This window comes from Geotrypetes seraphini, chromosome 13, assembly GCF_902459505.1.
Source record: "Geotrypetes seraphini chromosome 13, aGeoSer1.1, whole genome shotgun sequence".
NCBI classification, from domain to species: Eukaryota; Metazoa; Chordata; class Amphibia; order Gymnophiona; family Dermophiidae; genus Geotrypetes; species Geotrypetes seraphini.
Window position 1 is genome coordinate 77,824,045 of NC_047096.1, and position 19,061 is coordinate 77,843,105.

General features: G+C 41.7%; 1 protein-coding gene across 17 annotated transcripts in view; it reads left to right on the forward strand.

Moving 5' to 3' along the window:
- Window positions 1–19,061, forward strand: part of SRCIN1 (SRC kinase signaling inhibitor 1) — a 223,107-nt gene that overhangs the window by 74,873 nt on the left and 129,173 nt on the right. For all 17 annotated transcript variants that reach the window (XM_033918285.1, XM_033918280.1, XM_033918282.1 and 14 more), the window contains 2 exons: window positions 3,361–3,559; window positions 9,627–9,720. In XM_033918285.1, the coding sequence (XP_033774176.1) occupies window positions 3,361–3,559; window positions 9,627–9,720 (293 nt within the window). The remainder of the gene's footprint in view (window positions 1–3,360; window positions 3,560–9,626; window positions 9,721–19,061) is intronic.

The window sequence follows — 19,061 nt, forward strand, 5'->3', positions numbered from 1 at the left end:
TATTGTTGAGATTTTAAAATTCCAAATGACTGTTTCAGTTGTGAAAAACCAAGCAGATTTCCATTAGACATAACATCATCTAATGTCCGAATACCTGCCTGCATCCAATTCTTCCAAGCGATCCCAGCACCGCCTATTTGAATCTTGGAGTTTAACCATAAGGACTGTAAAGTAGATTTCATTATAGGAACATCTGTTAATTTATCAATAAATTTAATTGTTTTCCATGTGTCCAATAAAATTACATTATCTCTAGCATAACTAGGTAATTTAATATTTAATATATGAGACAGTCTCATCGGGGACATGATTTTCCACTCCAGATATAACCAGTCTGGCTGATGTTCCAAAAGCTCAGGGAGGATCCAATACATACCTTGACACATTATATAGGCTTGATGATACCTATAAAAATTGGGAAAATTTACCCCACCCTCCGCAATTGGTTTTTGTAGAGATACTAAAGCAATTCTTGCTTTTTTCCCAAGCCAAATAAATTTTGTCAGAATACCTTTTAACTTTTTATAAAAGGACCCTTGAAAATAAATTGGCAACATACTCAGTTGGTAACAAATTACCGGCAAGATCATCATTTTAACTGTTTGAACTCTTCCCCACCAAGACAAATGTAAAGGATTCCATTGCTCACACATCTCTGTGACCTTTAGTAATAATGATATTTCATTTATTTTCATCTTATCTTCCAAGGTATTTTTAATCCTTATACCTAAATATTTAATACCATCTTCTTTCCAAATGAAAGGAAACTCATCAAATAATCCTTTAGTACAATGTACATTCAGTGGAAGAATTTCAGATTTACTCCAGTTTATTTTGTAACCAGAGAATTTTCCAAATTTATTAATCAGTTCCATTAAATATGGAATGGTAACTTCAGGATTTCTCAAATGAAGCAAAATATCATCTGCATATGCAGAAACTTTGTATTCCCGATCTGCATAAGGAATACCACAAATCTCCTTCGCTTGTTTAATAGCCAACAATAAAGGTTCCGAAACAATATCAAACAGCAAAGGAGATAACGGACATCCCTGTCTTACTCCCCTTTCCAATCGAAACCGCTCTGAAAAAGTATTATTAATATACAATCTAGCAAAAGGGGAGCTATACAAGGTTTGAATCATTTGTATAAATCCAGAACCAATACCAAACCATTCCATAGCTTGATACATAAAGGACCATTCTACTTGATCAAAAGCCTTCTCTGCATCTAAAGAAACAGAAAAGGCCGGATCGTCCATTTTCTTTGCCAAATTTAGCATATGAAAGGCCAGTCTAGTATTATTTGAAGAAGTCTATGAGCAACAAACCCTGTTTGGTGGATCCCAATAATATAAGGAAGAGCCTTGGCCAAGTGTAAAGCTAATAATTTTGCTAATATTTTCCCATCTACATTATTCAATGAAATCGGCCTATAATTAGTAACCAACAAGGGATCTTTATTTGGCTTCGGCAATACAATAGTTAATTATTCTGCTATAGTACCTTTTATACGACCATTATTCAGTTGATCCTGATATTAATTTAATAAATGGGGTAACAATACGTTTTGAAATGCAGCATAAAATTCAACCGTATAACCATCACCACCTGAAGCGGATCCAACTCAATGCAGATTGTATTTCTTTTTGTGATATGGGTGCTTCTAATTTTCCTTTCACATGTTCGGGAATTTTGGGGCCCTCAATCAACTTTAAAAATTCCAACCCTTCTTCTTCTTTAGTTAAATAATGCTCAGAAGAATACAAGCTTGTGTAAAATTTCAAAAACTGTTTTACTATATTGTTATTTTGATATTGAATTACCAACTTTTAAATTCTGCCTCCAGAACATCAGCACCTGGCATAGGAAAGCCTAGTCGAGCTGCAAAAAGATGTCTTAAGTGGTCTTGGAGGTGGGTTAGGGACCCATGGAGAGGAAGATCCATGCCCATAAGCCACTGTAATGACTGTATTGATGGTGAACTCCCCTAAAAAACTCCAAAACCCTTTTGTACTGCCCTATGAGTGGCTCCTGCAGCCATAAGGGCTATTAGGGTGGTATATAGGTAGGTCTAGGAGATTCTGGAGGTGGTTTGGAGGGCTCACCATTACCTATAAGGGAGCTGTAGTTAGATGACTACGTGGCACCCTTTTTGTGAAGTTCACAGCAGTGCCCTGTAAGGCCCACTGTTTAGGTGCCCTGTGTGGGTGTCCTGTCCATCACTTTGCAGACCCCTCCCACGTCCAAAAGGTCTGTTTCTAGGCATTTTGGACTTGGACGAAAAGTTGGATGAAAATGTGGTATAAAGGTGGACGATTTAGCAATCTGGATGATCAAGCGGCTGGACGTACAGATAGACAATTTTCGAAAGCAAATATTTTTTTGGACATATTTTTCAAAAATGTGTCCCGCGCTGTTTTTTACTTTGGATGACTTGCGACTTGGATGAAAACAGACTTAGACGTTCCTTTCGATTATGTCCCTCCACGCCTATGGGCTCCTTTTACAAAGATGCGTTAGGGCCTTAATGCGTGGAATAGCACACGCTAAAATGCCATGTGCACTAGCCGCTACCTCTTCCTCTTGAGCAGGTGGTAGTTTTTCGGGTAGCATGCACTATATAGCGCACTAATCCGGTGCGTGCACTAAAAACGGTATTGCATCTTTGTAAAAGGAGCCCTATGTGTGCACCAGGGATGGTGGAATACCTTTTTGTGTGGGAATATCATTGTGTGTATCATTCTTCTCCCCCCCCTCCCCCCCCCCCCCCCGTGTCTCCAGAATCTTCTTCCTTCCACCTTCCCTGCAAGGTGTTTCCTTCAATACCTCCCTCCCCTGAAGCAGCAACAGGACAATTGCCATAACATCAAAAGCATTGGGACCAACTGGTGGGCACAGGGCCTTGATCATCTCCACATGCTTAAACCCTATCAGCTCCTGCCTGGCAGCCCTTGAACATGCACAGGTGCTCAAGGCCCCACATGCATCAACCTGAATACTTTTGGTGTTAAGGCAATTGACACATCACTGCCCTGGGGGATGAAGTACCTGACCCCCCACCACCCCACTGTTCTGACACCTGTGGTACACACCAATACATGCTATGTAAGATGCACCATTATTTACAGAACAGCACTTAGGAGTGGAATTTTGGCATTTATACATGTATATACACATGTTTATTCAGTGGGTAAATATTAGGGGTGAGTCATTCTTCAGGACAAAGCATGAAAATTTTTTTGAAAATTCCTCCAGTTGAAATCCTTTTCTCTTCTACAGCTGCTTCATTGTGAAGGTAATGTTGTGTCTATTTTGGGTTATCATATGCTGGACTCATCTATCATATGTTTCTTACAGGGGTCCTCTTTCTACAGTTTGGAGATGAAACAAGGCGTGTACATATTACCCATGAGATCAGCAGTATGGATACACTGCATGCCCTCATCGTGCATATGTTTCCTCAGAAACTCACTATGGGGATGCTGAAATCCCCAAATACTGCTATACTAATCAAGGATGAGTCACGCAATGTCTTCTATGAATTAGAAGATGTGAGGTGAGCAATTGGTAAACGTTGGAAATCTAAGTATGACGAGTCCATTAGAATAAGTTTTCTTTGAATGAATTCTGTGCATATACAGTGTGAACCTAAAAAGAAATCAACACCAAAATGTTTTTTGTCATATCTTCCACAGAACTCGGCTGATTCTTATGAAATTTAGTGTGTCGTGTCCTAAATGAAGTTGATGTAAAATATTATAAATACGATTTCCCATCACACCACAATACTTATGAAAATGAATTATGAACTGAATAAAAACACATCAAAAATTTTTATGGCATATCTTGCAGAAAAATGTAAAGTTAAAAAGTAATGTTTCCATTAAGCAGATGTTTGAAGTGTGGTCCCTTTGCATGAAAGCACACTCTCAGCCTTGGACGCCTCTGAGCTATGAACTTGTCAATGATGCTGTGCTTCAGCTCAGCCCAAACAGAGATGAAGCACTGGTTAAGGTCTTCGACGTCAGATATTGCTATCTGGTAGATGTATCAGCCCCTAGATCTGATAGTCAACTGGATTTAGGTCTGGTGAATTTAGAAGCCAGAGGTCTAGACCAGTGAAGTCTGGGGTCTCCTGATGTAGCAGTTCTACAGTGTCCTTTGCCCGTTGTGCTGGAGCATTGTTCTGTTGGAAGATAAAGTAGTCTACCCACATACGATGGATCACTGGCTACAACTTCTGCATCAACAGGACATCATGGTAGTATATGCCACTGATCTTAACCCCAGTATCAATGAAGAACAGATCTGTGATTCCGAGTTTTGAGATTATGACTGAGACCATGACTAATTGGTTGACGTGCGGGCGGGTCCGTAGTAGGTGTTTGGCATTAACATCACATGCCAGTGTTGTTGAAGACATGTGCAAGTGATCATTCTGTGTGTTAATCGGAGGAACTATTTTAAATATCTTTTCATCTGTTAACCAGATAAGGCTTATACTGTGCTCCAGGTACTTGGTCAAAAGCTGCTTGCACCATTTCAGGCGTGTCTTTGTTGTGTAAAGCTAACTCTTGAGCACAATTATTTTTAAGACACTTTAATTTCAGATCATCATGAATTATCCTAACCACAGTTGTTTGAGATATTCTTGCTTTTCTTGCTATTTGGTGAGTTTAATGTGTTTGCGGTCCGTCCTCCTAGCTCAGTACAAAATCATGTACAACATCAATGTACTCTTGTGTGCGAATCAAGCATGGTTATCCGCTGCCTGGCTTACAATCCACAGTTCCTGTTGCTCAGATCTTGCATAGCAGCACATCAAGGCTATTTTTGTTACAACCTTTCTATATCGTTCAACAATTGACTGCTGTAACCTTTTAGTAGTACACTTCTCCCTCCGGATTCGTGGGGGATAGGGGCAGAGCCGGTGAAATACAGCGAATATCTTCTGGTCCAGCTTGGACCCACCCCCGCCTCCCTCCTGCCTTCCCCCCGGCCTTACCTAGTGGTCTAGCTGGCTTTCGGGGCAGGAGTGATCTTCCTACGCCTCTGCCCCGTGCAGATCGCCAATAGGAAATAGCTGCCTGAGTTCCCATAGTCTCTCGAGACTACGACGGGAACTCCCCACAGCCATTTCCTATTGGCGATCTACATGGGGCAGGAGTGTAGAAAGATTGCTCCTGCCCCGAAAGCCCGCTAGACCACCAGGTAAGGCCGGGGGGAAGGCTAAACTGTGGGGGGGTTTTCTTTTTTTCCCCCTCCCCAAAAAATCACGAATATGTGAAATCGAGATTGCCGAAACCGCGAATGGGGAGGGGGAAGTGTACCAAGTTCTTTATCAGAATTCAGTCTTCTGCAGTGAAAACAGTTTATAAACAGTGTATCAAAATCATCTGTTTCTGCACGTATCCCATAGCAGCAATTGATTTTCACAAGGTGGTGGTGTGGTGGGAAATATTTACAACAGTTTACATCAACTTCATTCTGTAAGAATTGCCCATAATGGTACAACAATATTTTGGAATACCCTCCCAAAGGAGGTGGTGGAGGAGGATCCCAATGTGTGCTACTTGATAATACCCTATCAAAGCTGAAGCTGATCAAGCGCTACTATCCCCTCTGCTGTTAAATCTCTATATTACGCCTGTCCCGGGATATAGCCCACAAACACCAAATCAAGATTCACACCTTTGCCGATGACATCCAACAGTACCTACCACTAGGAGTCAACCATGATTCCCAGATTTCAAAACTACAAAACTGTCTCTCAGAAATTAAAATCTGGATGTCCGCAAACAAGGTCCAACTAAACACCACAAAAACTGAACTCCTTTGGATCCATAAAGAACATTGCACCTACAAATGCTCTTCTCTCCTTTGGGAATCATCTACCATAATTGCCAATGACCATATCCACAGCCTAGGGGTACTTCTTAACTCTAACTTATTACTTACCGACCATATCTCACAAGTGGTCTCACCTTCGTTCTACTATCTACGATAACTATGGAAAATAAGAAACTATTTCTCTAAACTGGACTTTTCACAACTTCTGTATGCCTTCATCCTCTCCTGCATGGACTACTGCCACCCCATTATTCAACAGACTCACTGCAAAAATATTAAGCATCTCCAACGTATATAAAACACAGCAATCGGACTACTGAAGAACCTTCATCTGTGATTCAATATCCCAAGCCAGTCAGCGTCGGCCCACTGGCTACCCTTAGCCAAACATTGCATCTTCAAAGTCTTAGTGCTTGCGTTCAAGCCCTCACACAACATGGCGCCTGGCTACATATCAACCAAACTCCCACCTTATATCCCAAACAGATCCCTCCGCTCCCAGGAGGAAATGTGTCTTCAAATACCCCCTGGTCGGAACCTCAAACTAGAAAGTGCCAGACGAAGATCATCTCTTAATAGACTTTTGAGCTTTAGGAAAGCAATAAAAACCTACCTCTTCACCTGACTCCTCAGGACAAGCTAGCATTCATATGATTACTCCCCAACCACAGTATTCTTAATAGATATTTAACTGATTCTCTCCCTTTGCACACATTGACTCTCTATTCCTGTGCAGGCTTAGGTTCCAAGTGTCTGCTAATCCAGAACCACTGGACTAGACTCATCTCACTGTACCCTATCGCCTTAGTCTTCTGTTCCTTGTTGTTAACTGTTATGTGTCTTGTTTGCTAACTGTTATGTATGTTACCATGTAAACCGTTCTGGCTCCTTGGGAAGATGGGATATATATCGAATTAATTAAATAAATAAGAATAGTTCTAGAATTCAGAAAGGAGTGGGATAAATAGAGACAGCAAAAGGAAGGAAACCAGAATGGAGCGCCTCCATGCAAAAGAGCTATGAATTGACTCTTGTGCTTACCCTAAGAAACAATGGGGCAAGTAACATCCACTGCAGCAGATATTGGCCTTTCAACTCTACTAGGCAGAATGGATGAGTACTATAAGGACAAGTGAGGAGTGGCCTAGTGGTAAAGCTGCTGCCTTAGCACCCTGAGGTTGTGGGATCAAATCCCTGCATGGTTCCTTGCGACCCTGGGCAGGTATAAAAATGCCGGTAAAAATAGCATTTACACACAAGTGCTAATAACGTTCAGATATAAGGAGGGAGTGTGCATGACCAGAGAATGGGCACAGCTTCCAGTTATGCGCGTAACTTACAGAATATTGTTATGCACACCCTTGCTGCATTTGAGCACCCAGTTGCCATTATAGAATAGACTCTCTGCAGGGCATCGGGTTACCTGCACCCACTTATCGAATTGCCTCCTATGGGGAACCAGATTCCATTATAGAATACTAGCATAACCCAGCATTGACCTGCCTAATATTTTGCATACCCACAGTTAAACCAGCCATAGATCTGATGCATCTGCAAGCACCTAAATGCAGCAACGGTATGCATAACATAGTGTATTCTGTAATTTGTGCATGTGTGTGTCAGCCACCCCATGCTCCTCCCTTGCTCTGCCCATGTGAATGTCCACTTACATTTACATGCTATGCAACTTATGCACAGCCTTATCAATTTGCTTTCACTTGTGTATGTGCCAGTTTTCTGTGCATTTACACGTGCAAATGGTGTGTAACTGTAAGCACCCTGTTATATAGACTTGACATTCAAGTTACTGTGTATCCTGGCCCCAGAGAGCTTACTGTGTAAGGATTAATGTCTATTAATGGATCCTATTTGCTAAGCTGTGTTAGCTGCTGAGTTGGGAATTACCAAGTGCTGACAGTGTGATACCAGAATAACCAGTAATACAAGCAACAATATTATAGTAGTTCACGGCAGCTATGATCAAAAGTCCACTGCATATATGTTGCCAAACAGCTCATTAACATCTCTTTTTTTCTACTTTTTTTGAACTCTTGTATGTTAACCATCTGTTTGGCAACATATATGCAGTGGACTTTTGATCATAGCTGCCGTGAACCACTATAATATTGTTGTTTATATTAAGAACATAAGAATTGCCACTGCTGGGTCAGACTAGTGGTCCATTGTGCCAAGCAGTCCGCTCACGCGACGGCCCTTGGGTCAAAGACCAGTGCCCTGATTGAGTCTAGCCTTACCTATGTTACCGTGTATATATAGTAGGAGTTCTTTATTTTGGGTTATTGCTCATACTAGAATAACCACCATGTGGTAACTTCCACATTAACCACATAATAAAGAATGCATGGAGACTGTCCTTACAATGAATGTGTAGGTAGTTAATGCAGAAGATAATATGGCACAGTTAGGTAATGTTAACTGTGCCATATTGTCTGTCTGTCATTGATTGAATATACAGTTTTAAAAAAACAACAAAACACACTCTTTTCTTTGCATTAACTGACAGACCAAATGTTTTGAATGCCCCTAAAAGTTACCACAGAGACTTTGCAGCTATCTTGCTTTAGTTTTGGTTATAAATTCATATTAACTGCTACATCTTAGAGCATTTTAATAAATAAGGTTCAATATGTGTGTTATATCAATGTATGTTCCAAACTACACAGAGAAAAACAACTGCAGTTCACTCAAAAAAATAACTAGTAAATATAAACCACTAAAGAGAGCAAACTCATACAATATAACCAATATTTTCATAAGACCTCATACACCCAGGGCCTTACTCGAATTTCTTTCATGCCCTTACTGGGGTGGTGTATTCATCATTGGTCTTATTTTCTTTGTCTATTCAATTATAATTTTTAGCAGTTATGTCAACAAATGAATATATGATGGAGTATAAAAAAGAGCACTTAACTTCAGCCCGACAGTTACCTAACCATTTCACTGTTTAGTTTCTTCAGGGCCATACTTCTTTTCTCTTATCTGTCATTAAGCACTCCACACATCAGCCGCAGCAAAGGGAAAGAGAAGGAGGAGGAGGAGAGCACATGCCCTGCTCCTGTCACCGCCGCAGCCATGCTGAGGACCTGAATGATTGCTGAGGATCAAGCCGAGAACCCATGTGCCCGGGGCAAAAGGAGTCAACAGCAGGAGGCACCTGAGTGCTCTGACCTGGAGGTACACAAAATTATCATGAAGGCTGATGTGTAGAGTGGTTAATGACAGATAAGAGAAAAGAAGTACGGTCCCTGAAGAAACTAAATAGTGAAATGGTTGGGTAACCGTCGGGCTGAAGTTAAGTGCTCTTTTTTATACTCCATCATATACTCATTTGTTGACATAACTGCCTAAAAATTATAATTAAATAGACAAAGAAAATTAGACCAATGATGAATACACTACCCAAGTAAGGGCACGAAAGAAATTCGAGTAAGGCCCTGGGTGTATGAGGTCTTATGAAAGTATTGATTTATATCAATGTATGTTAACATATTAATGCATATTAGTAATTACATTCATAAGTCTGTACCAGGTTGGAGAGAGGAGATAAAAGAGAGGTGTACAGTATAGAGAGGTTTTTATATGCATAATTATAGCTAAACCCAATCCAATATAAATTATTCTTCCAAGAACCACATTATATCGCATAAATGTCTTCATCGTTGTACCTTAGATCTGTGAAATGATTTTGGATCTTATATTCATGGAAGACATCCTGCAAATATGTCAATCTTATCATTGTTGTTTTCTAGGGATATCCAGGACAGAAGCATTATTAAGATCTACCGCAAGGAACCCCTCTATGCCTCATTCCCAGCTTCACACATTTCCAATGGGGATCTGAGGGTAAGTAGAGAGCATTGTTACCATTTCAGGTTGGAGTGAGATTGGCATGGGTTTGTTCCTCTCCTTAAACTCCTAGATTGTGCTCATGGATGTGCTCTGGCATTGCTTATTTGAAAAGAAGATGGATGCTATGGGTAGAGGGAAAAAATGAAGAAGGAGGAGACAGGCACACACACATCAGAAACCAGGACACAGAGAAAAGGGGGCAAATAGTGCAGAGAAGAATACCACCAGGTACTTGTGACCTGGATCGGCTACTATGGAATCAGGGTGCTTAGCTAAATGGACCATTGATCTGATCCAGCATGGTTATTACCCTCTTATGACTAACCAAGAAAGCAGCTGCAAATTATGGTGGTTATTTTAGAAGCTCTATTCTTGTTTTGGAAAAATGGCATTTAGATGTCCATATTCCATGGCTATCCAAATCTGGATTATTTAAAACCACTACACCTGTCCCATGGTCAGACCACCACCTCATTGAATTCCAACTACCACTCGAAACTACCCTAGCTCCGCGGATAGACCCTACCCCACCCACCCGACTCCAACTCCCTAAATCAGTCAACCCTTTAGCTATGGCCGCAGGCATTCGCAACCTAAACAAAATTTGCACCCAACATCCCCACTCATCGACCTAGCAGCCTCCATGTGGCATTCCAACATCAAATCCCTCTATAACAGCCTCGCCCAGACAAAAACAACACGAATAACCACCAATAAAACACCTGCTCCCTGGTACCAGTGACCTTCGATCCATAAAACGATCACTGAGGAAAGCAGAAAGAAACTGGATCAAACACCCAAATTCAGAAACCAAAGCCCACTGGGAAAACACATCTGTCACCTACAAAGCTGTCATCCTAGAAGCGAAGAAAGCCTACTACACTCACCTCCTACAAATAGCCCCTGCTAGATCCAAACAACTGTTCGCCCTCACAAACCAACTCCTCACCAACGCCCAAGGAAAAAGCCACAACAACCCAACAGAACTTGATAGTGAGACTCTCTTGAACTTCTTCCAGTCCAAAGTACAAACCATCCGCAATAATCTTGATACCAACACCAACCCCTCTCTTGCACACCCCCAGCCCAACCCAAATACCCCATCCTCTACCACTCTCCCCCAACTTCATATGGCCACCCATGCTGAGGTTCTTGAAACCCTAAGAGAACTCAAGCCCTCCAGCACCATCCTCAACCCCTGCCCATCCAGCTTCCTACTGTCCACAGAAGACGCCATGGCCAGAATCCATCCTTCCCATCATTAACTCCTCCCTCTCCACAAGGACAGTACCTCTCAGCTGAAAGTTGGCTATTATCAAACCCACTCTCAAAAAAACCCACCCTCATCCCTAACGAACCCGGCAACTACCACCCGGTCTCCAACCTCCCATTTGTCTCCAAACTTCTAGAACAAATTGTGCTCCACCGATTACACCCTTTTATTGAAGAACAAGCTGCTCTATCCAGCTTCCGAACAGGCCACAGCACAGAGTCAGTACTCCTAGATATCATCGACGACAGCTGGTAGATACTCGACAAAGGCAGCAATGCCCTACTAGTCCTACTTGACCTCAGTGTGGCCTTTGACACTGTCGACCACCGCCTCCTCATATCTAGACTCTATGACCTTGGAATCAAGGACTCTGCCTTCCAGTGGTTCACCTCCTTCCTCCATCAAAGGACCCAAACTGTCCTATTAGGGGCACACAAATCTAAATCCAAGCCTATCAAATACAGCGTTCCCCAAGGCGGCCTTCTATCCCCCCCTCCTATTTAACCTCTACATCAGACCTGTCATTGATATTGCCCAGAAGTACAATGTTAAAATCCACTCCTATGCCGATGACATCCCACTAGGCGAAAACCGATCGTCCCAAATCGCTAACCTCCAACACTGCCTCTCTGACATGAAAACCTGGATGACAGACAACAAACTACAACTGAATGCCTCCAAGACCGAACTTTTATGGATAAGAAAAAAAAGCACGAAATACACACGCCCAACACTATCATGGGACTCCACTTTACTAACAGCAGAAGATCAAGTACGCAGCCTAGGAGTAACATTAGACAGCCACCTATCCCTATCCACCCGCATATCTCAAGTAGTCTTCAATACTTCTACTACCTCCGCCAACTGAGAAGAATCAAACCCTAAATCTTCTCACCTGACCTAGCCCAAATCCTCTATGCATATGTCCTCTCCAGAATGGATTACTGCAACTCCCTATTTAATGGAGTAGCCAATAAAGATCTCAAGCGCCTCCAACGGGTTCAAAATGCAGCAATCTGCCTCCTACCATGATCCCATCTCCCCAGCAATCCGCGCTGAACACTGGCTCCCAATTAGCCAACGCTGCGCATTCAAGGCCCTGGTAATAGCGCATAAAATAATTTACGCCACCACCCCTTCCTACATAAAATCTAAGCTAACCATATACATCCCCACCTACACCCTTTGCTCAGAAATGGAGAAACGCCTATGCATCCCCACAGGAAGGTACCCTCCTCTCAGAAACCACCCGCAAATGCTTCTACAGCCACTTCATCCCCCAACTCTGGAACCAACTCCCCCCACAAATCAGACTACAGAACTCATTAATGACCTTCCGGAAAATGGTAAAGACCCTCCTCTTCAACTAAAATTCACCTCAGTCTACGCCTCATCCCCTTAACCCCCCCTACCCTCCCTTCTCCATTCCAATCTCCTACTTAAATTGCTGTATAGTCCACTCTTAACCTGTACTTAATTTATTGTATAGTCCTTGTATTTAAACTACTGTTCTTAAATTGCTATATAATCCATGTATTTAAACTACTGTATAGTCTTGTATGTTCAAGTATTTAAAACTACTGTAAAGTCTTGTATGTCCAAATATACTCCAGTGTGAATGTTTGCTTATAGACTGTTCTGAGCTACTGGGAGAATGGGATAAAAATCTAAACAAATAAATAAAATAAATTATGGGCATCTAACACTTCAGTATGTCCATATGGCAAGGGGATATGGGCTGGGTATGTTTGGGAGGTACTAGGAAGGGGGAAAAATACGGATGTCCAGCTCTGATCACAGAAAGGGAAGGGACATCCATGTCTAAGAAGGTGAACATTATTTAGACCTAATACTTGGATGTCCAGGTTACAGAAAGATGCTCTAATTGAGAACAGTCCACTGAAGGGATTAAGGCAAGTCATTTCTCTAATCCCCCAGTGGTGGCTGTCCCTTTCCTCTCCCCATAATGTGAAACAAGCAAGACATATCAGGATCTATGACCGCTTCAGGTACTGTGGATATTCTTAACAGAGCAGATCTGAGTAGCCACTTAATGGTTAATGCAGTGGACTAAGACCCAGGAGCTCCAGTTCAAATGCCACTTCAGCTCTTTTTGTTTTTTTTTATTGTTAGCTCTCTAAGGACAGAAAAATATCTACTATACCTAAATAAGAGATGCCTGAACATTGTGAAGTGGTATACATTCAGCTACAGAAAGCATTTTTCTAGTCTGTAGGGATCATAAATAAAATTTTAAAAAAATCAAGCACGTGAAGTGAGATTTGAACCTGGGCCCTCCTGATTCCCAGCCCACTACTCTAACCATCAAGCTACTTCTCAGTACATAGACATCCATGTCCTTTGTTTTCCATGTTCATAATTTGGAAGTTCATGCTGGACATTTCCGGCACATGGGCATCCATCCACAAACTGTTTGTGGAGGCTTTTAGCTGATTGGATTATAGTACTGGTTGAGATGAATTTTAGATACATTATGCCGTGTGTTTTTTAATTTTTGTATGTCAAATTATGTTTGTAGTTTGTAAACTGCGAAGGATTAAGTGGGTTAGAAATTTTTTAAATAAATAAATAAAATGTGTAATAGAAAAGTGGTATCCTGGTCTAAAATACATGTAAGATGGATGCCCATTTGTTATGTACTGACTTGGGAAGTCTATATTCAAGTTGTCTGTCCTTTCTAAAATGCCACTCCACATGTACTTAGTAAAGATGAAAATGGTCAACACTGTTTTCATTCACAGTTTAGTGTTTAGGAAAATGAATGGCAAGAGGTTAGTAGTGGAGCAATAAACATAGGGTTACCAGATTTCCCATTTGGAAAATCCAGACCCCTAGACTCACTCCAGGCCTACCCAGTTCTACCCATTACGCCCCAGTCTCGTCCCCAATCCTGCCATAGCCCTACCTCCTGCTGCCTGCTCTCGTCGGGCAGGAACGACACGATGTCACACGCACATGTGTATGCATGTGATGTCATCGTGTGGCATCCGCACATGCGTGGATATGCTCCTGCCCGACAGTGATTTGTTCCAAGCTTTTCAAAACCCGGACAGACCCCCGGACATGTCCTCAAAAAGAGGAAAATCCGGGGAAATCCGGACATCTGGTAACCCTAAATAAATAAACAAGCTAGTTTGAATTTTAGTAGATCTCAGTTGCAGAGCAGCAGCTCATACAGGAGGTTCAAGAATGGAGAAGTAAAGCAAGAACATTTGGGAGGGGCAATAACTGGAATATGGATGTTCATCACGTACGTTTTCCTGCTGTACTGTTTAGCTCTGGTGTAACTGTTGACTGAAGGCTTTGGATTTTGCTAGCAATGAGCTTTTGAGACCGGCAGCACTCTCGCTTAATGCTTTCATCGTGTTTGTGCTAAACACCAGCTGCTCAGGGCCCATGTGATCTGGAATATTGCTTAATATATTCACGCGTATACAATGAGAGCTTAGGCAGGTGCAAGTTTGAAAATTAGCCCATAATGAGAATGATTGACATAGTCCGAGACACTAGGATTTCACTCTGGGACTGCATTTTAATCCAGATTAAGCTCCACTGAGAGCGTCTGCATGAATTTCATTGGGTGATATCAGCTTCATGAAATTATCACATGTGATTTGACTCAATAAATGCAATCTCTGTTACTATAAGATTGAGTTGCAGTTGAGAGTGAATGCTTGTGTATTTGTCCTGGCTTGTTTGTAAGTTCCACTGTGTCTTATAAAATGAATTTTATAACAGGGCAATATATGTTTCTATAAAAAATCAGCTTCCCATAGCTGCTGCACAAAGTTGTTTCTGTTTTAAGACAAAATTAACTTTGTGTATATATGTGCTGGTAAAAGTAGGCAAATCTGCATGTATTTAAAAAAATATAGTATTATCACTGATCTGCCTCCAAAAATCCCTACATCTGTATCACATAAGAGTAGTCCAATACAACAGACAGAAAAGGGGAATCCAAATACACAACAAAGCACAATAACACCCAAAAAGAAGTGTAAATGCCTGCAGAACTGGGACAAATCCTTCTTTATTCAAATGAAAGACCCGACACTGCCAATGTTTCGGCTCTTGGCCTGCCTCAGGGGGTCTACAAAATTACCTCTCGCAACTTCATGATAAAATTTTGTATGTTGTAGACCCCTGAGGCAGGCCAAGAGCCGAAACATTGGCAGTGTCGGGTCTTTCATTTGAAATAAAGAAGGATTTGTCCCAGTTCTGCAGGCGTTTACACTTCTTTTTGGGAGTCACATTAAAAGTAAGCAATGTGGCCCAGATTCTGTAACAGGCGTCTAAAAAGATATTGCACTTAGCGGCACCTCACTTAAAACATAGGTGCCTGTAATGTAGGCCACGTATTTAAAGTCCTATATTATAGACACCTAAGTCCTGTATAGAAACGCCTAAGTCACTGTCCACCCCCAAACCACGCCTACTTTACTGTTAGATGCCACTAGGTGCCATGCCATAGGTACCTATCTTTTGTAGAATCATGCCTAAGAAGATAGGTGCCTGCCGCCCAATTAATTTTTATTTTTTCCAATGATGAGCTTGTTTAAAGCTCATAATTGAAGCCAATTTACTAATTAAGATAGGCGCCCTGTATAGAATTTGCCCTGTGTGTTCCCAATACCTACTTTATATGCACATATATCCCCAGGACAACTGTGAAATGCTGTTCTATAAGATTACTCCATGTGGGGGAAATTCTATAACATAGGCACCAACATTTATGTGCCTATTACATACATAATTAGAAGCTCTCATTGTATACGGGCAGTTTGCATTTTTAAGCCTGGGGCTGTCGTTAAGGGAATTTTTTTGCCAGTGATGATGCTAAAAACAGCTTGGATTTCTACTTTGCTAGTCGCTGTTATGTTAGTATGAGGTTTTATCTCCCTTTTAAAAGTATTCAGCTCCTGGGTTTAGAATGTAATGCCAGTCAGTAATCACAAGTGAACAATCTATATTTGTATGACTTAAGCTTTAAACCCCCCTGGGGTTGTTGTCTGTGAGCATAGAAACATGATAGCAGATAAAGGCCAAATGGCCCATCCAGTCTGCCCACCCTCAGTAACCATGATCTCTTCCTCTCTCTGAGATTCCATGTGCCTATCCCATGCTTTCTTAAATTCAGACACAGTCTCTATCTCCACCACTTCTTCCTTGAGACTGTTGCACGCATCTACCATCCTTTCAGTAAAAAAAATATTTCCTTAGATTACTCCTGAGCCTATCACCACTTAACTTCATCCTATGCCCTCTCATTCCAGAGCTTCCTTTCAAATGAAAGAGACTCGACTCATGCGCATTTACACCACATAGGTATTTAAACGTCTCTATCATATCTCCCCTCTCCCACCTTTCCTCCGAAATATACAGATTGAGATCTTTAAGTCTGTCCCCATGCGCCTTATGATGAAGACCATGCACCATTTTAGTAGCCTTCCTCTGGACCAACTCCATCCTTTTTATATCTTTTTGAAGGTTCAGCCTCCAAAATTGTACACAACATTCTAAATGAGATCTCACCAGAGTCTTATACAGGAGTATCAATACCTCCTTTTTCCTACTGGCCATACCTCTCCCTATGCACCCTAGCATCCTTCTAGCTTTCGCTGTCACCTTTCAATATGTTTGGCCACCTTAAGATCATCACATACAATCACACCCAAGTCCCGCTCTTCTGTCATGGACATAAGTTCTTCACCCCCTAAACTGTACCGTTCCATCGTGTTTTTGCAGCTCAAATGCATGATCTTGCATTTCTTAGCATTCAATTTTAGCTGCCAGATTTCAGACCATTCTTCAAGCTTTGCCAGGTCATTCTTCGTGTTATTCACACTATCTGAGGTGTCTACTCTATTGCAGATTTTGGTATCATCCACAAAAAGGCAAATCTTGCCCAACAGCCCTTCAGCAATATCATTTATAAAAATGTTAAAAAGAACAGACCCAAGAACAGAACCTTGAGGCACACCACTGGCAACATCCCTTTCCTCAGAGTGATCTCCATTGATCACTATCCTCTTTCACCTTCCACTCAACCAGTTCCTGACCCAGCCCGTCACTTTGGGACCCATCCCAACGGAATTCAGTTTATTTATTAGATGTTTGTGTGGAACACTGTCAAAGGCTTTGCTAAAATCTAAATACACCACATATAGTGCACTCCATCTACCCAATTTTCTGGTTACCCAGTCAAAGAACTTGATCATACTGTATTTGTCTGACAAGACCTATCTCTAGTGAATCCATGTTGCCTCCGGGTCCTGTAATCCACAGAATTCCAGAAACTTCACCATTATGCATAATTATTTATAATAATGGTCTGTGCACAAATGTCCAAATCTACCTAAGCGCTATTCTGTTAATATCCACACAACTTCCATAGCATGTACATTAAGGGGCTGATTCTATAAACAGCACCTAAGTCGACCAGTTCCTAGAAAAATGGCGCTGGCTGTGTGTCAACCATGCTTGGGTGCTATTTACAGAATCGCAGCTAGCGTTGCCTATGTAAAAACTTAGGCGCATGAAATTTTTAAGTTTATCCGGGATGATATTGGAAGCCAGTGTAGTTGTTTGTTGAAGGTTGAGATTGAATCACATTTCTTTAGTTTGAAAATCAGTCTTACGGCGGTGTTCTGGGATGAGCTGCATTTTGTAAGCGGAGTTGCAGGCATAACCATCATCCAGACAATCTGAGCATAATGATGTGAGTGAAAGTATGGCCTTGTGAGACGCAGTTGTCGCATAGTATACATAGTCTTTTTTTCAAAGATTAGAGATTTGTGGTTCCATCATGAGTGTCATCTAGGATATATCCAAGCACTTTGGTGGATTTCTCCATTGTGAAGATGAGGCCAGATAGGAGGGTGCCATAAGTCATAGTGTTTTGTTACACAGTGTGGAAACCAATGGCTTTGGCTTTGGTGGCGTTCAGTTTTAATTTATTGATGGTTGCCCAGATTTTTGGTATCGGGGACGGTGAGGTTAATGAAGGAGGTCCAGATTTGGTCAACTTTAATGGGCTCATAGTATTCTGAGGTGAAAGGTTGGAGAATGCTTGGGATGGTTGTTTTTGATACTTCTGTTTGAACTGCTTTGACTTTGTTGAGGAAGAAATCCGCTAGGACTTGAGCTGAAATTTTGTTCGGGTGATGTGCAGATTCTTTGTTCGGAAGGGATGTCAGTTGTTGAACTAGGTGAAACAGTTTTTTGCTGTCGGTTGTTTTATTGGCATAGTAGTTTTTCTTGGCTTCATATATATTGTCCTTATACTTGTTTATTGCTGTTCTCCACTGTGTTCTATGCTCCGACATTTTGCTCTTTCTCCATTTCCTCTCTAGATGTCTGCAGAGTTGTTTGTCGGATCATAAAGACTCCGTAAACAAGGTTGAAGACTGATTTAGTTTTATTTTGCGTGATTGGATGGGGGCTATGGTGTCTAGGGTATTGTTTAAAGTTTTGTTCCATCTGATTATCATCGAAGTGGTGTTTTTGTAGAGGATGGGGGGAGAGACTGTGACACTGTATTCCAGAAGAGATCTGGTCTTGTTTTCCTACAAACTAGTCTGATGTCCTTGGAATATCATCTGGGACCTGCATAAGTAGGAGCAAGTTTCTTTACGCCCTCCAGTTCCTCCTCCACACCACCCCACCCCCATTGAACAAGACTGCTGCTAGGGATTGCAGCAGTCATTTTGAGGCTAGAGCCACAGCAGGCAGGAATGAGTGGGCCCCACTCCTGTCTTTAGGACCCCCTAGTTCTCCAGGGAGATTCAAAGTAGCCTGGGTTGGGAGATAGGGACTCGAACTGAGGCTCCATTTGCTTCAGGCTCCCCATTTGAGGGGAGGGAGAGGAGATCGGAACTTGGAGGACCCAGAAACTAAACCGTTATCTGGCAGTTAACTGGGTACTATCCAATATTTGGACGGGTGCCCGGTTAGCTCTGTGGCTAAAGTTACGACAGCCATTTTGGAATCTTAGCTTTAGCAGTGCAGGGTGGTTAGTGCTAATATTTAGTGGCACTGTCAA